Raw genomic sequence first — 21,615 nt, forward strand, 5'->3', positions numbered from 1 at the left:
ACACACACACATCAGTTATTTCTGGAAGTCACCACAAGTAGACTCCTATTGTAAGAGAAACCAGAATGAACTTGTTTTCGCATCTTCCTGATGAGGCACTGTTAGCATACCTCTGGGAGAGGTGCCCCTCCTTTACTCCCTTTCTGAGTGGCCTCTGGACCTTTCCTCTGACCTAACCATAGTCAGAGGCATCAGGGTAACGACTGCCATGCAATGGATGGGGACGGATTGGAAAAGATGGCTCCTTCCTTCCTTTCTTCCTCCCTCCCTCCCTCCCTCCCTCCCTCCCTCCCTCCCTCCCTCCCTCCCTCCCTCCCTCCCTTCCTTCCTTCCTTCCTTCCTTTCTAATTTTCTTATCATAGTTGGCATGGAACAACCATCAGTTTTCTCCACTCGTCTCTCAGGATAAAACTAACTGTGAAGTATGCTAGAAAACTAACATTCCTTATTGACCGTTTCTATGTTTTGTCCTCTGCATCTGTCACTATGCAGGTTGCTGCCTAAGCATTATGTCGTGCTCCCAAGGAGGATGTGAGGTTGACAGGTTCAACTGAAACCTGTGGAGACAAAAAACCTCCTCCTCTCTCCCCTTTGCTCTCTGTTTTAAAGACCTGTGATTCCACACTTCAGATATCAATTTTCCAGTAAAATGAGCTCAAAATGGTTTAGCAATGACTATTTTTGCCATTCCTGTGATAGCCGGGGTAGACCAGATGTACGTTGACTCAAAATAATGAATCTTAAGAGGTACATAAGTAAGAATTGGAATACAAAACTGAATAGAGTAGAGAGAAAATGGACCCAGGAAATCTGATCGAGTAAAAGAGTTTTTGAAACAAAAAAGCATGGTTCTTATGACAAATGAACCAAAACGGTGAATTGGGAGATGCCATGGATGAGGCCTGATGTCCTCTGCTTGTTCTCTTTTAAAGACTGTCTTGAAGCTACTTTTCCTACACGCACCACACTCACGCATGCACACTAAGCCCTCTTTGTTTTAAAGTGAAGCCATCTTCCCGGTAAACATCACAGCACCCCTCCTCTCTTATTCTTGCCCTACTCCCTATTTCCTTAACTCATCTTTCTAGTTCTAGGAAGAGTTGGGAAATAAATGAGAAGCTATTTTTTAGTGAATGAGGTTTTGACCACATTCGAAAAGAAATCTCCAGAGATTGCTTTTAAACTAAAAGCAATTTCCCACCAGCAGAAAACTTGAGTTTTATGTAAGAAAGTCTAAATGGGAGAAGTTGGAAAATGCTTCTGACTAAGAAGCTGGTTCAAAAGCAGTGGCCCAGTTACTACCAGAAGTATTCTCTATCTGCAATAAGGAAATAAAAAGACAATTTCTTTAATGATATTGTCATTCATGGAGGGCAAGTAAAGCTACTCTCTCCTTCATTTACTTTCAGACATAGCTGTTATCAGTCAGAATTCAAGGCCAGTTCTTTTGTAGTAGTATTTATGTAATATGGAGAGAACAAATATGCTAGTGTGAGAAACAAATGCTATATCTAACCTCAGCAACAGTTTACAGCTAGACTCTCCAATCCACTTTCTACTAATAATTTTAGGCAATAGATTCCAAATCCATTTAACAGTATCCATTTATTTCTTGAACCCCCTAAATCATGTGACTCTTTGCTACTAATGACTAAAAAACACAGAGAGGCAAGGCGGATAGCTGTGCTCACAAGCAGACAAGATGATGCTGTAGCAATTAATTTTTTCTTGTATATGTATTTTCTATCAGCAGCTTGAGAAGGCCCACTGATCTAGGGACTACTAGATGCTGAAAACTATGGCTCTTCCATGTCCTCGTGGCTCACTCTCTCCATGGAAACTCCTAAGGGACCAGACACCTTCCTAGCATACCTGTGTCAGATGTTTGGAGTGAACTTAGCAGTTTCTTGTTGACTCAGTGGATTGAAATCTCAAATTAACATTCTGTTCATGTTTTCATATTCGTGTTAGTTAAAAACATTAACTAAAGCCGGGCAGTGGTGGCGCACGCCTTTAATCCCAGCACTCGGGAGGCAGAGGCAGGCGGATCTCTGAGTTCGAGGCCAGCCTGGTCTACAAGAGCTAGTTCCAGGACAGGCTCTAGAAACTACAGGGAAACCCTGTCTCGAAAAACCAAAAAAAAAAAAAAAAAAAAAAAAAAAAAAAAAAAAAAAAAAACCATTAACTAAATGTAGTTCTGTACCTTCAGTGATCACCTAATTATTAAAAGTAAAAGTGTGCCTTTTAATGTCCATGGATACATCCCAATTGTTCTTTTCTATGTAGTGTGTTCTTCTTTCATGGGCTAATTATGATTTTTAATTTGGTGCTTTAAAGTCTGAGACCACATGTGGCTCCCGACAGAATACTCATGGCATCAGCTTCTCTTCCCTCTGAGAAAGGAATGCCCTATGCAGTATGGCCTCTACTAGAAATGACTAATGACAATCTTGGGGGTTCTCACTGCTGATCTTGCACATCAGATCCTCTATCTTTTGGCTCAAATTCATCTCAACTGCAAATGAACAAACTAGAGTTCTTTGGCATTTGAGCATTCTGCTTAGTTTCTAGAGAAGAACTTAGTTAAATACTTTAGTGGAACTTGGTTATTTTGTCTTCTTATAAAGACGTGATATTATAGGGTTCATAATTTTGAAAATAGCAGGATAAAATATCACAAATTTATTTTGCCCAGGTCAATCACTTCCTTTGTCTAAAAATGTAAGCATCGAAATACAGTGGAGACAAACAGTAGAGACATAGACATAAGTCATTTCCAGACCGGCTTCTAATTACCAGATTTTAAAAAATAAGAATCGGAGTAAGGAGTTGATTTTTATTTTGAATACATACTAACACTCATATATATAAAACAATAATTTTCAAGTTAAATAGATATACCAGCAGAGAGCTGAATTTAAATGACTTTAAACCAAGTGCTTAGAGAAAGTCAGTCCAGGGTGTCTTGTTGCTTAAGAATGAAGCAAAGCAGATCAGAGATACACTTTCCTGTTGACTTTCCAACAGGACTGGGAATTCCCACACTTCATGGGAGATGTTGATGTGAATCTCCCCGGGCTGCACACCCCTCACATGCAGTTCAAGATTCCCTTCTTCCAGAAGATCTTCAAGGAGGAGTACCGCATCCACATAACAGGTATGTTGTATGACTTGACTGTTTATTGTTTCTGTACAAAGTGAACCACTGATGAGAGCTGTGAGTTGAATAATCTTTTATGCACTTAGCAATGCAAGATGGCTCCAGGTGGGTCGGTGATTCAGTGTCATCCATCTGGGCTATAGCCTCATGGTGGCTTTGTCAAGTGAGATGCTAACATCTAACAAGCATGGAGGAATGAATGGAATGGGGACAATAACTTATTAAAAGGCTTACCTATTTCTTATCTGTTTTGAACAGCTCTCCTCAACCACACTCCAACGGCAGTAACTACTGGAGGACTGGACTTAGAGTCCTAGTTTGGTAGCCCCTGCAGTGTCTGGTCTAGCATTGTGGTGTGTGGTTACCAAAGGGTGGGGCACAAACTATTTAATAGAGAGTTATTCCCACCATCCTTCATGGGTGACTCCACACTGATCACACACACACTGGACTTCGTTTACACAGTTATCAATGTATATTTTCAACACCAATACATCCTGTGATTCTGCTTTTATTGTGCAGGGGATGACAATGTGGTCTTGGATCTTCAATCAGTCCACATGCCTTTAAAGAATCAGGCTACGGACTATTTGATTTCATAGAACCAACTTCTGTGTCAAGACCAAGTTTATCTCAAGAGATTCTTTTGTGAGTCTCTAGATTATTTTACTTTCCAATTTTTCATGCTTCTGAAATGAATAACATCTCAGCCATTCTCATCCCTGAAAGATATCCTGGAGATACGTTTTGTGCCTTCTCTATCTTTTTTTTTAAACAAAAAGCAGACAGCTGGATGATTGTGGATAAAGGGTAGCATTCAGTCCTAAGCTGTTCAGATGCAGGGTATGAATGCATGTGTTTTAAGGACAATGGCCTCAGATCCCACACCTGTTATAATGAAAACTGCAGAAGAAATCTGTGCTTACACTACCGTCTGTGCTGCTGGATAAAAATAGCCCAAGCACAGAAAACATTAACATCTAAGTACTGGAAAACTGTCTGCTTCCCAGCCACGAAGCTGTGCTTTTGCTCTGAGCCATGAGATGGCCTTCCTGAGTTTGAGAATGAGCTCATGCATAGGGAAGATGCATCATGTTTCTTCCTCTATTCACAGTGACTGAGGTTCATCTATGAAATTCGCTGGGTAAATCAATCAATTTGAGTTCAGGTCACATAGTGTGGTTTCAGCCTCCCCACTTAATCTCTGCAGCATGCTATCCTCTTGGACTTCAGAAATAGCTATCATGCACATGGCATCACCATATCCCTCTGCGTGGCTTTGCCTGGACCATCTGTTCTCGCTACCAGCTCTTGTCTCAGGCAACCCCTGCACAAAGATCATCCCTGACGATCAAAATGCCTGTCAAAAAGTATATTACTTAAACATACACCGGGTTATGGGAAAACAAATATAGAATATAATTGGAGACCAAATCAGTTTTTTTTAATGTACTGTTGAAAATATTGAGGTCAGGGCAATTTTACATGGCTTTGTTATAAACAATATCAATTATAGAAGCAGCAGATTCAGGGTTGGCCGTATCCAATGTTTGTGCAACTTGGGGATGTTTTATTTAGAAAGAAGAACAAAAATTCACATTTAAAAATTATACACAATGTCTCAGAAAGGCCATGTGCTTGCAGGATTGCTGAAGCTACGGTGTCAATTAGCTATGAGCCAAAGAGACTCTGTGCATTGTGGTAAACACAGATTCAGGGCCTCAAACCTGGTATTATGAACTAGAAGCTGAAAAAAATAGAATAAAGAGACATTAATAAAGTTTTCCAAAAAGGGAATGTAATATGATTAAGGCTTTTGGTAAAGTTTGCTAAGAGCCATAGAGCTGAGCAACAGATGTGATTGAGGTGACAGAATGAAGAGAAAAACAAAAGAGAACAGAGAGACAAAGAGAAAAACCGCTATCAGACAGAGCAGGCTCTCTGGTGGGGGCAGCTGCAGCTCCTTGAAAGCAGCATGTGTTTATTGACAATTAAACAGGGAGACAAAGTTACTACTGTATACAATTAAATCAAGGAGATGGGGTATATGGCATACAGCTGGATTGAGGAGACGTGCTTATGTAATCTCAGTAGGAGAAGTCTCTATTGGGGAGTTGACTTCAGGCCTTAAACATCCAGGGGAGGAGGAGCTACGCGGGACATTTTCTGCACGTACTATGAACATTCCCACTTGGACCAGGAGGGAAGGCTTTCCCAGTTCGCTGGGAAGGCTTTTGGTTTCCATGAGTCTAAGGCTGTAAGATCCTTGACATGGCCCTTGTTGTGTCAACAGCATACCTTCACTCAGGACTTCAGGCACTCAGGGCTTTCTCCTGCCTCCACACTAGTTGATTGGCAAGTTATTAGAGAGGCTTTATACATATATGGATAATGGACTCCAGCCCCATCAGTTCCTACTAAGTAGCTCTGGCACAGTAGGTCTGGAGGAGAGCTAGGAATGAGACTTAGGAAAGACTTCTTTGGGGAGCAGTGTGGATAAGTGAGTACTGCTCCATCCTGACTGGACTGTCACAGCTGAGGTCAGAAGGGCTGACTCCATTGCAAAGCCCTTTGAGGATTCTGGTGGCTGACTTAAAAGAGCTAGGGCCTTGAGGTCAAAGGCTGCACTGTAAGCAGATTAGCACAGTTGTTCGTTGTATTTTCCATTTGCTTTGTGTATCCATATCTAGAGGGGAAAATGGCTACAGGTTTGGAGCAAAGCCTAACCTTGCTGTCTTCATGTTTGCTGATAACTAACTGCAAAGGTTGCTACAATAGAGGAGCAGCTAGTCTCTGGGGAAGTAGTTTTTACCATATCGCAGTTTGCAAGATGACTATTTCTAGGGGAAACCTGGATCAGATTTCTAAAACATTGTGCTTCCTGGCATGTTTTAACACTGTCTCCACAGTCTGAAAATCCCATCTCAAGCTGCAGATGCCACCTTGTTGAGCAGCCCTTCTGCTGTGCACAGGTTAAGGGAAACTTGAATGTTTTTCTTCCTGAGTTCATATTGTATTAACTTACATTAACACCAGAGCAATTGATAGTGCTGCACTATAGCCACTAGTGGATCTCACACAAAATATGCTCGAACCTTCTGGAAAAAAAATGATAAATCCATCGGCCACACAGCAGAATCTGTGTGCTTGAAGGTTGAGGCAGAACACAGGATCCGTACTCCCACGAACACAAGTCAAACCTGGGCAGACAGGCTGAGGACCCTGCTCAAAGAGATGCTGCTGCAGAATGCTGTTTGTAGGTAGAGTTTCTTGTATCTTAGCCAAGAAGGAAGCTGTGTGCTTGGATAGCAGCGTTAGAGGAGTGGGGCCTCCTAAGCCCTGTGGAGCCTAGAGGATTACCATAGGAGCCAGTTCCAGATGTTCCAGATGTTGAGTTACAGGATTTTCTTGGTTTGGTGTTTGCTTTGGTTTGATTTTTTATGTCCTTTTTCATTTTTGTTAGAATATACTGGCCTTTAAAAAAAAACAGAGTGATTTTTAAAGACCCTGGAGAGTTTTACAAAGTTGGACTACGGTGGTTTGTATTAGAACTGAGCCCTTATAGTCCGATATTTGAATACTTGGTCCCAGTTGTGGGGCACTCTTTGGAAAGATTTGGGCGATGTGGCCATCTGGAGGAAGGATGTCCCTGGGGGAGGGCTTAAGAGTGTATAACTTCACTGTAACCCCAGTTCACTGTTTCTACTTTATGCTTGCTCTTTAAGATGTGATATTTCTGTTCCTGTTGCCATGTCTGCTGCTCAATGCCATATTTTCCCATCATGATGGACTCTTATCCTTCTGAACTGTAAGCCAGAATAAACTCTTTCATAAGATGCTTGTAGTCATAATGTTTTATCATAGACATGTAAAGTAACTGCCCTGGATAGTTTTTATGTCACTTGGCATAAGCTAGAATCTCTTCAGAAGAGGGAACTTCATTTAAAGGAATGCATCTGTAAGACTGGGATGCAGGAAGCCTATAGAGCATTTTCTTCATCATTGATTGACGTGGGAGGGCCCAGCCAGCCCAATGATGATAGGTCCACTCCTGGACTGGTGGTCCTGCGTTCTATAAGAAAGCAGACAGGGTGAGCCAGTAAACATCACTACTTCATAGCTTCTGCATCAGCTCCTGCCTTTAGATTCCTGCCTTGTTTGAGTTCCTGCCTTGACTACCATTGAAGAGCTGTGATATGGAAGAGTGAGCAAAATAACCCTTTCCTCTCCAAGTTGCTTTTGGTCATTGTGCTTCATCATAGTGATAGAAAGCCCGACTAAAACAGTAACTAAGGAAGAAGTTGATGCCAGAGAAAGGAAAATGAGCTGTTGTGAAGAACTTTTTTTCTGAGAACTATGGAAGACTTTGGACTAGAAAGGCAGTTGTATTCTGGGAGCCTATGATCAGGCTCAATGATCCATCCTAATAGAAGCCTAGAAGGGAATAGCTATAAGAACTATGTGGACTATGAAGGTCTAGCTAAAATATTTCAGAGGGGAACAATATTAGCAAACTGAGCTAGAGACCATTCCTGTGATCTGTCTGCTTTCTGTTTATGTCCCAAGAACTTGCCCAAAGCTAAATTAAAAGGCAATGGCCTGAGTTCTTTGGCAGGGGAAATCGCAAAACAACATGATGCTGAGTCTGTGGCAGGGTTGGTACTGATAATGTTCCTGCAAGTCTGCAGCGAAAAAGAGCACGTGTGGTAGAAAGAAATACAAAATGTACAATTTGGAGAGGAAAAAAGGCACCAGGAAACAATGCTATAGCCAAGGAATGTTCTGGAAGAGAGACTGTAATTGTTGTGGAGAGTAATAGTTAAGGGAGGCTTCCTGTTCTTCTGAGGGATAAAAGAAAACCTGCCTTTTGGGTAGGACCCTACCCAGCTGAACTTTCATATTGTAAAAGGCCTATTTGCAGTTCCCTAAAGAGGAACTTTAAATGCAAGCTAACCGCTTCTGCTGGGTCTGCAAATGCAAGCTGCTGCTGCTGCTGCTGAGACTGCAAATGCAAGCCACTGCAGCTGGGACTGCAAATGCAAGCCGCTACTGATGGGATTGCAAATGCATGCTGCTGCTGCTGGGACTGCAAATGCAAGCTGCTGCTGCTGCTGCTGCTGGGACTGCAAATGCAAGCCACTGCTGATGGGACTGCAAATGCAAGCTGCTGCTGCTGATGGGATTCAAGGTGGCAGGGTCCACCCAAGCTGGCATTCAGACTCTGGTGTCGTACACATGATATTGGATTCAGAGGCATGAAGGATGCAGGAGTGGGGGGTGTGGCTTCTTCTGTGATTTCAGAGAGCTATGGAGGTCACACAGCTTATGGTGGGGAGTTCCTGCAGGAAGGATTTGAGAGGCCATTGCATGAATCTGTCAAAATGAAGCCTCTCAGGTTTCAGTCTCGATTCCAAGATATTATAGTCAGTAGTCATGAGACTTCTGCTAGGCAGAGCTGCTTAAAGGGAGTGGAGCCAATACAAGAGAGAAGCATATGCTTCGGGCTCCAAACTGCAGGGGCAGAGCTGTTGAAGCCCTGATACTAAATGTGGAGCTGCAAGATTTGGTATTTGCCCTGCTGGGATTTGGTCTTGCTTTGGTCCAGTATTTCTCAACTTTACCCTCATTCTTCCCTTTTGGGACGGTATTGACTATTTTGTTCTATTATGTGTTGGAAGTATCCAATTTGCTTTTTGGTTTTCAAGAATTACAGTTAACAAATTACCTTATGTCTCAATAGACTTTTGAACAGCGCTGAGACTGTGAAAGACCAAGGGGTTTTTGATGTTGAACTAAATGCATTTTGATCATGGTCTAGTACAGAGACTATGGGAACTGGAGATTGAAATGTAGTAGTTTGAGTGACAAATGTTTCCCATAGGTTCGGCTATTTAAACCCTTGGTTCCCAGTGGGTGCTGTTTAGGAAGTTTAGGAGAGGTAGCCTTGCTGTAAGATGTAAGAGCTATCTACTTGGCGGGGGTGAGGTGGTTGTCTGAGCATATATAGCCTCTCCCTACTTGCAGTTCACTCTCTGTGCTTCAAATTGCTGTTAAAGATGTGGCCTTTCAGCTTTCCACTCCTGGAGCCTGCAGCCATGCTTCCCTACCTGGTGTATTCATTCCCCTCTCAACCGCAAGCAAAAATAAACTTCGTCTTCCACAAGCCATGTTTGGTCATGGTGTTGTATCACAGCAGCAGAAAAGTAACTATAGTTTGGGAGATATGAGATAAGGGTGAGATCTGAAAGGCAAAGGTGGAAGGTTAGAGTTTTCAAAATGATGGGTTTGTGTCTCAGGTTAGCGAGGATGCTGTGTTGATAGAGAGCCTTGACTGTCAACTTGACACACCCTAGAAAATCACCTGGAACGAGAGACTCGAAGAATTATTTAGAGCGTTTTGGCCCATAGGCATATCTGTAGGGGCTGTTCTTGATTGCTGGTTGATGATGGAAGATCTAACCCACTGTGGGCAGCACCATCCATAGGCCTGCCCTATAAAAGAGAGAGTGAAGAAAAGCAGGAAGATGGCATAAGCAAGCAGGAAGCATGGGCGTGTTTGTTTCTCTGTCCTCTTAACCGTGACTGTGATAGACCGACTGCCTTCTGCTCTTGCCACTGAGATTTCCCTCTAAGGATGGATCATAACCCGGACTGTTGAGCCTGAATAAACCATACGCTGTGACTTCTCAAGTTATTTTATCATAGTGACAGAAATGAAACTAGAACATTTATGTAACTATTAATAAAATCTAACGAGCATAGTGCAAATTTCAGAGAAATGGGGTGGCCAAATAGAAAGGCACATGGCAGATTCTTCCAAGAACTCAAAACTACAAAATATAACATCACTTAGTATGAATGATGACTGGCAGTGCTTGCCTGTCTGGGTGACCATGGAGGAAGCCAGAGCCAGTGGTGAGAAGGGACCTTGAGGACCATCTGTTGTGTTGTTTGCCTGTGTTTGCTCTATGCTGGAAGAACCTGTGTGAGGATAGGTCAGGGTCTCCATAAAGCACCGGTGACCCTACCCTGGGCCCACACTGTTCTATGCCTACACGCTAAGTAAGGCATTAAGTGTGTCCTGCAGCAATGAGGCACAGAGGTCTTATACATGGACTCTAACTCTGTCAGTGTGGCTCTCATCTAGTTTCTTAGCCTTTTAGGGCCAGGTTCTTGTCTGCTCAGTGGGGACAGCAATGGAAACCATCACATCCCTGGTTCTAAGACTCAAACCCATGAGTAACTAGAAGGCACCGAAGGCACTGTCTACCTTGTAGTGTGTAGAGTATCTCCTTAACTTGCCCTTTCGTTTATCCACGGTTTTTATTTCCTATTTAATCTCATCATCAGGCAGCCTGAAAAAGTTTTCTCACCATTTATCCTTTTCTGCTGCTGCTTCTAATCTCCCAGTTCCAAGGGAGTTTTCTTGCCGCCCTTTATCCAGCTAGAGTTAAGTTTTCTGCTGTGGCCTCTAATCCCTGAGTTCCCAGGAAGAAGAACGCTAGGAATGGAAAATGCTGCCTCCTAAGGAAACACTCCTATGTAATTCCCATTGACATTTTAAAAGCATTTAGGATGGAAGTCATTTTTAAAGCTGATTCTAAGCTAGCTTTATTTATGCATGTCAAAAATAACTTGAATTATTGCATCTGTTTAGCTCATCTGGATCCCCCTTGACAGATGGTTTGCTACAGTATGTATGAGCTTTCGTTTTATAAGCTAGGGTACTGCTTATAAAAATAATCATCTCTATCCAAGCATGTGTTAAAATACACTTTTTCTTGGAATTTTAAGTCAGCAACAAAAAGGACAATGGTTAGTGATTAAGTCACACTGATACGTTTACCCCAAGTCCATTGTTCTTAAAGTGAAAGCTAAAAGCATTATACGGTTCTATTATGTTGGTTCCCTTTACTCTAATGCACGCGTAGATGGCTTTAAAAATGTGATGGCCACAATCTCCGGAGGCAAGAAGAGATGGCCTCCCAACTCAGTCTCCAGTCTCCTCCGAGTCCTATTAATGCCAGTCTCAGCGGAAGCGCTACCATCTGTCATCCCAGCCACACAAAAGAAGAGTCCCATTGGTGGCCATCATCTGAGTAAATTAGGAGGGGGCTGGGGGAAAGCCGGAAGGAAGGCTTATGTAGCAGTAAGGAGAGAATTCACACTGTTGGCACAATGATGCCCACGGGAACCCTTTGGGCAAAAATGAAATCGTGGATGTGAAGAAGCCTCTGTAGTATCTGTTGTTCTATTTCGGTTTCCCAGGTGGTGTGGGGGCACAGGTGCTTCTCAGTGGCAAGGAGAAGAAAAATAGCGAGCAAGAGCCCTTTTATTTTGTTTCCACCATTGTGTGGTTTTAGCAAATGAGCGTCTAGAAATCCTTTTCTGAAGGAGTTCTGTGTCAGTTAGATGCCGGGAAGTGCTGAGGCGGGCAAGGCCGCTCAGGAGGATAGTCTGTCTGACAAACTAGTGAGAGACTTGTTATCGGGAAATATGATGCGCCCTGAAGACGGTACACAAAGCCCTCTTTCTACACTCTCAGGTGACAATTTGCCCAGACCTCTCCAGAAGCAATTTCTATTTCAGTGCACTTTATAGGTAGGTCTAAGAGTTAACTATGTTGCCGTCCATAGAAAGTGGGAATTTTTGTTATTTGTCTAAAACGCATGATCATCCAAGGCCATGTTGTTTTTTCCCCCTAGAGTCTAGTTTTCTCTACTCAGCCAGGCATTTTTGCTTCATTTATGTATGTAACCGTTTTGTTATACACCTCACATATCCTTCAATAATTATCTTCACAGCCAGAGGAACAACTTAAATATATTATTGATTATAATATTTGAAAAATGAATGTTTCTTCTCTAAACTTTTCACATTGTATCAATTCTAACAATCACCCAGAACTGATTAGATCATTAAAGTGTACATTTGACTTAGAACACTCAAAAGTCATTCTTTATGCTTTGGGGGCACATCATTTTATAGTTTATAAGTTGATTTACAGATATTTAAAGTTAACATTAAAAAATCTAAGCTAATATCTAGGGGACAGAAACATATACCTGACTTTGTCCTTAAGGTCAGCAAAGTCATAGATGAATGGGCATCAGATTTGTCATAAATGTGCAGCCTCTACTTATTTCTGTCATTACAAAGTGATCTTGTAATATTGTGCTTGTGATATTGGATTGCTTGCTAAAAGGAGCAATGACAATAGAAGCACTTAAGTTTTAAGTAGATATTTTACCAGCTTAAAATTTCTATCCATTCATAAATTAGCAAAGGCATACTCTGTTTACTAAATGGTGGCCTTGTGACCCAAGCACTTCCATGCTTTCTGCACATCCCTCAGTTACCTGGAAGAGACTTGTGGATATGCTAACTTCCTAAGCCTGGGGGTATTTTCTGTCTGGTATAAAATAACTTTGAGCATGAACAAGACTACTGGTATAGCAGATTGAAGTTGTTGTTGTTGTTATTATTATTATTATTATTATTATTATTATTATTATTATTATTTTATCCAGAGCCCATTCTCTTTGAGGCCATGACTTATTACTGCCCCACAGTGGATGTTAAATGACTGCCATCCATAATAGGTAACATGAATGCTACAAACACTTGCTTTCTATATCTGGTCAGGTAGTACTGCCCACCTGGTAGGGAGATTCTACAGAATGCCAGCTGCTTTGCAATGTCAACTGGAAACTCCACTGAGTTCATGATTTAAAGTATTTTAGACATATAATCATGAAATGTTCATTATATGTTACAAAAATCAGTGCATTGTAGCTTCTTTGCTTCTTCTGGAAAAAAAAGCAGTATTTCCTGCCAATTATTGTCAATTTGTGTCTTAAATGAGGGTGATATTTAATGATGACTTCTTTAAAATTACATATCCAACAATTCCATAAACTCCCACAAAGTAAAAAGATAAAAGTTTCCATTGTAATATCACTTTTGACAATCAATAAGATTCATTAAAATGACAAAACACAAGGAAGAGGTAACCCTGCCAGCATCATGTGGTGATTTCTCATTAGAGCAGACAGCGAGCTATTTCAACAGGAGATTAATAGAAATAATGTATGGATTCCGCCCTACCTCCTTGCTGATTTGCATTATGCTATGTAGTTGAAACAGCAGGGGGAATGCACACGTGTTCACATGATTGATATGGACGTTCCAAACCTCCAGCTACTGTTGATCATGCATCCACAAAGGCACGCGTGGGGAGAAGGAGGTAGAGCACATCTTGTTTTCTCTCGCTTAGGCCATCCCAGAGACTAAAGGGAACTTTCGATGGTGAACAGAGTTTCTCAAACTGTACAGTTTTTAAATACAGCTTTATTCATCTGAAAACTGTGTTTTGTCTGTTTTTGTTTATTTCACCATTTGGAGAGATTTGCAGGCGCACCCTATAACATCAAGGCTGTGGAGATATTTATTTCACAGCAGCTAACCAGGGAGACATTTAAGGGCTGGGAAGAAGTCTTAAGGATTGCATGGCTCAGCTCTGCCCCTTCACACAAGAACACCATCACAAGAGGCTAAGCTTGCACTGCCTGACTTTGGGTTATGGGACACCACATCTCACAGGGTCAAGGAAAGTCTTAAGGGGAGAAATCATTACAAAGTTAACAAAACACTGTATCACAAATCAAAGGATAGATGGTTAACGATGGATCTCCTTCCTGTGTACAAATAGCTCAGAGGTCATGTTAGATGGCTGAAAACAAAAAGAATAAGAAGGACCATATTTTCTACTCTTCCAACATCCTCAAGATTCGGTTGAGTGACCATAAGAGCCATGGAAAGTGTCTCTGGGCTCCAGGGTTCTCGTTTAGTTTGGTCAGTGTCTATTCACTTCCTCATTCACTCTGAACTAATTGACTTTTTCTTTGCTTATTAGCATACACAAATTATGCTTCTTGCTATCAGGAAAGCATTCTTCACTGACCCCATGAGCTGCCCCTTTCTTCTTCCCAGTTCAGGATTAATGATAACTCCTGCTTTTGATAAGCTAGTATCCTAGAGACACGGAACTCATTCTTTGGGTTCCCATGGTTTTATTTTAAATAGAATCAAGTAATAGACATTTTGGGAAGGTCCACTGAGGTAAAGCCGAGAGACTGCTTGACTCTGCCATTCAGTCTGGCTTTGAAGCACCTGTAATTTATAACCAGAGTAGGTTTCTCAGCCTCAGCAGAGCACTAGAGAACCTTAGTAACATGCCTTCCATAATGGCGGCGACAGGTGAGTGTCCCTTCAGCGTGGGTGGGAATCTCTACACTTTGCACTCCACCTTTCTCTCCTAGCTTTCTGTTCTTGCCACATGTCCATGCTTTTCCTTCTCAGTCCTCTCTCTCATCTTTCCTCCAACACCACATCCTTTTCAGCCATTCTGTCTGCAGCACAGTACAATACAATCCTAGCAGAAAAAAATATTCTAGATTTTCCAGCCCTGCTTCTGCCTCAGTGCGAATTACTACCATGCTAATTGCTGCTTATTCCAAAGTACTCACTGCAGAAATTTCTCCTTGGCTTTTATTCTATGTTCTCAATTTTGCATTTATAGTTTGTATCCCTCGTTAACATCTCCCCAAAACAATCTGTTATTATATTGTCAGCTATATCTCTGTCCTGTTTCCCCAGCAAGATGAGGAATTCCCCCTTGAAAGGCAGAAGCTTGTATCTCACCATCTGGTGCTGTATGCTACACACTGCCTAGTGTGAGTTCAATAAATGTTTAATATACTATGCACCTTTGAGTTTGGTTTTTGTTTTTGTCCACTAAGTCAGACAGTAATTTGTAATACTGAGAGCATTGTGAGGCCTAGGGCTTCAAAACTAGAACAGGTTCATACTAATAATCAACCAGAAGGAGAGGCAAACCACAAAAACAATAAAGTACAAAGATGTAAGCAGTGTTAATTCCTTTAGCTAAACTCTTCAGTACACACCAAGTGGAAGCTTCTCCTTTAGACAAAGAAATTGTCATGGGTCAGCCAAGCCTTTGATGATAACACTGACCATTAGTGTTAAAAGTAACTGTGCCATTATTTACAAGGCTGAGCATGTAATATGCCATTAGAATGTGAACTTCAAGAAATACTGTTTTTTTTTATTTCATGGAAGGAAATAGATGCTGTAAAGAATTTAAGCAAGTAAGTTAAATCTAATAGCAGGTGGGTATTGGAGCAGAATGAATCCCCTCAACTTTATATATCACAGGATGTGATGCTGAGCAGACAGAGTGTCCCCAACCTCCTCACAACTAGATCTCTCTCCCCAAAGCGGCACAATGCACAAAATACATAATCACATGAAGTAGTAATTTTATGATCTTCAACTTTATTACCTTCTAATTACTAAACAATGTGAGCATGGTACTTAAAATTACAATTAAAGCTTCTACAGCCTGTTATATGTACCATACCATTTGCTACAACAAACTTGAGGGAGATATTAACTTTATTATAGTACATCTGATGTTATAAAGCTTGTAAGAAATGATAATTGTAATAGAACCTAGAATCCCTTAGAAATTTTCTACATTCTTTCCTTGTGCAGTTGCATTTCAATAACGTATCACTAAATAACATAATATATATATATATATATGATTTAATTGAATATATTTAATTGTGTGTGTGTGTGCATGTTTATGAGTGAAGACACCTCTGGGGGTCAGAGATATCAAATTCCACTTGGAGCTGTTTTATAGGCTGTTGTGAGCAGCATGACATGTGTATTAGGAACTAAATTCGATTCCTCTGCAAGAGTAGTATGTACTCTTAATCACGGAGGCTTCTCTCTGGTCCATATATATTTTAAATTCTAAAAGGAAATCATAGTGGTTAAATTCTCTCCATGTGATATTTTCCAGTAGTTTATAAGCTTTGGTTGTATAGCTCATAAATGCGTTTTGTTCAGTGGGCATTTGGTCTGCATTTTTTAAGCCTTGAAAAGAATGCTCAGGGATTATTGAGCAGGATCTCATCAGCTAATGGTGTAATCAACGGGTCTTCTACAAACAGCAATGCAAATTCAATTGATCTACTACTGTGCTTTGCATTGCAAGATGATTTATTTCTTCCCCAGACCTAATTATGAAACAGTAAGAAATATTCAATCATATATTGGACTTCCTTAAAAATTTCACTAGAACTGTTTTTCACCACTAATTAAGCAAGTTTAGAGCAGAACCTAAGACTGACTTTGAATCTAGCTCTAATGCACGTAAAACAAAATGTCCTATTACTCCAAGACCTACTGTTGAGTTTCATTTATTCTGCTTTGTCAATTTACTTTGGCATTTCAATGTCAAAAAATGTCTATAGGTCTGATTCTTCAATAATTTATACTATTATACCAATAAATGGAGAAAACCGTATTATAATTTTATCAGCCTTCGATTAATCCAATATTTCCTTTTAAATGCAGGTAAATGGTTTAACTACGGAATTATCTTTCTCGTCTTGATTTTGGACCTGAATATGTGGAAGAACCAAATATTTTATAAACCTCATGAATACGGACAATACATTGGCCCAGGGCAGAAGATCTACACAGTCAAAGACTCTGAGAGTTTAAAGGATTTGAACAGAACCAAGTTATCCTGGGAATGGAGGTCCAATCACACTAATCCGCAGACTAATAAAACGTACGTTGAGGGAGACATGTTCTTACACAGCAGGTACATAGGGGCCAGCCTAGACGTCAAGTGTCTGGCTTTTGTTCCAAGTCTGATAGCTTTCGTGTGGTTTGGATTCTTTATTTGGTTCTTTGGTCGGTTTCTGAAAAACGAGCAAGGCATGGAAAATCAAGATAAAACCTACACTCGCATGAAAAGGAAATCACCCTCAGAACACAGCAAAGACATGGGGATCACCCGAGAAAACACGCAGGTCTCTGTGGAAGACCCTCTGAATGACCCCCCGTTGGTCTGCATCAGGTCCGACTTCAATGAGATAGTCTACAAGTCCTCCCACCTGACGTCGGAAAACCTGAGCTTGCATTTGAAGGAGTCTGCCGGAGAGATGGAAGCTGATGGAGACCCAACCACCTCTCAGAGTCTGCGGATGAACTAGAGCCCCTTAGGTGGCGAGAGCACAAAGAACAGCCCTGAGTGGAACGTTAAACCCGTGTAGTCTTTCATTGCGTAAATGTCAGGTTTACATAGCGTTAGGTAAAGAAACACAAACAATACCACAACGGTGCTCAACATGCTTTCTCTGGCCTCATTGTTTTCTATTTGTATTATGATCCACGTGCCTACCGTATGTTTCACAGTCCTCTAGAGATTGCTCTTCACAACTGCACAAGCTACTTACTGACTCTACAGCGTATTAGATTAGCTGACTACCCATGTATCTGATGTTCAACCATAGTGGTGCCTTGAGACATTAAACTGTTTTTAACTGTACCAGACATGAAGTGTAGAATGGTTCTCCAGTCTATTCCACGTGGGATTTTTTTTTATACAATTATTTTGATTTACACTTGATGTCGGAGCAGGAAATAGACAAAGCTGACTTGTGGCTGTAGAAAGTTCTCTTGGTTTACTGATGAGCAGCAAAGTTGGTGACTTTGACGCTGGACTGTAGAGAAGCCTAGTGATTGCCTTTTAAATTTTATTGGATGACTGCCGAATATAAATACAAACATAAAATCTAGTGAGAGGAGAACTGTAATCCAACATGGGTCACTGCTCACAAAAGTGACTTTCTCCAACCACTAATTGCAATTAGGTGATAATACCTAATTATGTTTTCCTAATTAAAGATAAATTGCTGCTTGATTAATAGTCTTGCCCTTTTCCTCTGGGAACAAAGGTTAAGAGGAACAGTTGGGTGAGTTCTCAGATTTATTGGCATTTCCACAACATCCCAGACAGCCAAGGAATTAAAGTTGCAATTGTGTGAAGGATGCACAGCCCACTGTCTACAATGTTGTAATTTTGCTGTAAATATGATTCTGGGCAGGGGGAATGGAAGAGCTTATGGCAATGTTGAGCAAGGGAATTCTAAAATCATCCACCAAAACCTCATGTGGTAGAAAATGCTGGGCAAGGGTCTGTTTAATGTCTTTTGTGTATGTGCATTTTTGTTTGGGTTTCATTTTTTTAAAGATGTAAACACCGCACATTAATAAATAAGAATTATATGCCAGTAATTATGTGATGTAGGTCTTGTTTTGCTTGTCTGTCTGTTTCGTTAAAGGATTAAATCGTGCTTTGGCTGAACATAAACCTATTTAAATGGATTTTTAAAAGCTTGATTCTAGGCAAGGTAATAAATGGTATGGTCCTAAATTGCTTTTAATTTTATTTCATAAATTATACTTACATGTTTCTTGAGGAGCTGAAGGGAGACCATTTTTAAGGTAAATTATTTATTTTCCTGTCACATACTGACATTGTTGCTTTTTGTCTTAATGATCTTTTTAAAACCTTTCTTGTGGGTCTGTTTTTGAGCATGCAACATGCCGAATTTAGAAGGCAGAACAGAACTATGCATTTATCTGTCACTGGAGAGCCAGCTTTAATAAACATCTCGCTATAACTGTTTACCAAGCAGTTGGACCCATGCCCCTGCTGTTTCTTTTGCCTTTAATAGCCATCCATGGTGCACTTAGAATCATAAATATCCCTGGACTGAAAATAGAGAGGACAAGCTAGTTGTAGTAACCACTGACAACCCTGACCAAAGAAATGTGATCCTGATATGAGCTATCCATAGCCAAATTTGCACAGCCTACAGTATTGAATTCTTAGGGACAAGTGAATAATGCTACCTGGGGCTGTATTTGTATTAATTCTGAAAATCATTTTCTCATACATAAATTAATTTTAAAACTGGATGCTTATTATTCATATGGATAGTTTTTGAAATTATCACTGAAGATTTTTCATGTGGGTATTAAATAAAATAGGTTTAAAGAGGAGATCAAATTAGCAGAAATAAGATAAACAAATAATAATAGTAAACATGAAGCATGATGCTTCTGTGCTTTTAGAAAGAGCTCTGACTACAAAAAAAATATATGTCTAATGTTTACATACATTCAGTACCAAGCAGAATAATCTCCAGAGATGCTATCTTAATAGCCAAGCAGGATCTGATGCTGCCGAGGCCCTACCTACCCAGCTGCATATCCCAGAGCTTTCTTTTCATCTCCACCGAGGCCCTTCGCTCCTTCTCTATATACCTTTTGGACATTATGTCTAACAAGTAAAGTCTATAAAGTGAAAAGAAATCAAAATTTAAATTCTATCCATTCACGTTTAGTCTGGGATCCCGAACCAGCCAGTAGCAGCCTATGGCTCTATGGGGCTTTTTGAATACCAAATAGTTTGTTTTAATAAGGCTGTAAAAGAGATGTAGCAAACATGGAATTTGCAGAGTTAAGATAAGTATTTGAAGTCATAAACTAATAATTCTGAAAGGGTAAAAGCGGCAATGCCTTGATTGTGGTGCTGCTCAAGGACTATGAACAATTGTATTCCTACTATTCTGTAATTACAGCATTTGCCATGCAGTGCAGGATCTGGACTAATTTTACACAATTTATTATTTTATGTTTAAACAGCACTTCATTAGTAATTTAATTGGAAAATTAAACAAACACTATAAATTTAGACCTGATAATATACACTTGGATATAGCCCTCACCACCAAATGGCCATTCCATCTGTATCACAAAGCCATAGCTGGTTGCCCATCTTCTCTCCATGGTGGCCACTTACAGTGTTCTTTTGCCGTTTAGCATCTAAGATCAGCACTGACTGACTAGAGCTGTTAAGAATGATTTCTTCTCTATTCTCCCCATGGGTCAATCAATTCTCACAGTGTCAGACTTCACATCTAATGTGCAGAACCTCTCTAAGCACTCAGATGTGAAGGTGGGGGTGGGGTCAACCTGCTTCATGTCACCCGAGGGCCTCGTAAGCCTTCCATTACAGTATCTGACTGCCCTTTGGGTCACCAACACAACCCAATATGAAATATGAGAAAGACAACAGTGATAAATCACTATTAGCTGATAGTCCATGATGCCGACTGGGTTATTCAAGTCAAGACCCAAGAACACCACCATTATTTATCATTTTTTTTGTCCTCACTCAGAATTGATCCCTATGTTTAAGATGACTATTGGTCCTGAAACTTCATACAAGGTTTTGTGGTTATACTGACCTTTTCTGCTGTGACTCACTGCCCTGTCTGGCCTGATTTCCTCTGGCTTTGTCTCCCAAGAACCTGTCTGTGATGTTAGCGAGTCCATCTCAGACTTGCAGATGATATACTGTTACTCTTCTGGCTGAGCCTACTTTGCCTGGTAATATGCCATAGAAATGACTGGGGAGAATCGGTACATGGTACATGCACAAACTGAGCTCCTAAATATTTGGCTTGCTGCAATTGATACGCCCAGTACTGTATCATCTTCGGAACCACCAGAGAGCTGGTTGTAGACGACTAGAAAGAGGTAGGCATTCGCAATAGAAAGAGAAGGTGAGGCAGATGGTAGAGGCTGAGTAGCAGCTACAATAACCGAGGCTTAGAAATGAAATGGTAATTTTACTGTGTACAAGCTTTAAATCTATAGAGAGGGAGGGGACAATGAGGAGGTTGGGGAGGAAATAGGAGGAGAGGAGGGAGGAGAAACTGCAATCAGGATGTAAAATAATAAACAAACTCCAGGGAAGGATAAGGGGCTTGTACAAAAAACTTCACCATTCACATCTTGTGAGTCCAATGGTCTTGTGGGCTAAGTAAGACATTCAGAAAGATATGTTCAGTCAAAAAAGTAACCAAAAAAAGTTGGTTGCTTGGTTTCTTGAATGGGCTAGTGTTGACATCATTTCATGTCTGGCCCCAGAGAGCCTGGTTCCATCTGGAAGGGGAGAATGAAAAGCTGTGAACCAAAGGTCAAAAGTAAAAATAACTCTGTGAATGAGCAGCAGAGTTAAGAAAGACAAATGTAACACTTAATGCTTCCCAGGCAGAAGAACAAACAGGCAGAATGGGCTGCCTAGCATCACTACCAGCAACTGGGATTTTCAGACCTCAGAAGCTCAGGTGTAACAAAACAGAATGACATGACCCTAACAATTCTGTAGATGACCCCAGCCTTGATACATTTGTTACTCTCACCCAACTCTTCCCTCCATTGTCAGGCTAATGACACTATCATTCTGAATAATTTCTATAGGCAAATTAATTATCTTATTTAATTCTCAAATTAACCGTCACCACGGGAGGTGAATGGGATTAATTACACTCTATAATGAACCCGAGGGTCAGAGATGGTCACTGAGAACCCCAAGATCACAAAGCTAGCCAAATGCTGACTCAGGATTTTAAACAGCTGTCTCTCTGATTCCCAAGCCCTCTAATTTTCCCATTATGTCACTCCTTCATAACCATGAAAACTAGCTGTTTCACATA

General features: G+C 40.7%; 1 protein-coding gene across 2 annotated transcripts in view; it reads left to right on the forward strand.

Annotated features, from left to right (window-relative positions):
* Tmem117 (transmembrane protein 117) overlaps positions 1–18,340 on the forward strand; it is a 429,197-nt gene extending 410,857 nt beyond the window's left edge. For both annotated transcript variants that reach the window (XM_038343079.1, XM_038343080.1), the window contains 2 exons: positions 3,028–3,157; positions 16,610–18,340. In XM_038343079.1, the coding sequence (XP_038199007.1) occupies positions 3,028–3,157; positions 16,610–17,256 (777 nt within the window). In that variant the 3' untranslated portion in view covers positions 17,257–18,340. The remainder of the gene's footprint in view (positions 1–3,027; positions 3,158–16,609) is intronic.
* The last annotated feature ends 3,275 nt before the right edge of the window (positions 18,341–21,615 follow it).

This window comes from Arvicola amphibius, chromosome 9, assembly GCF_903992535.2.
Source record: "Arvicola amphibius chromosome 9, mArvAmp1.2, whole genome shotgun sequence".
In the NCBI taxonomy this organism is placed as follows: Eukaryota; Metazoa; Chordata; class Mammalia; order Rodentia; family Cricetidae; genus Arvicola; species Arvicola amphibius.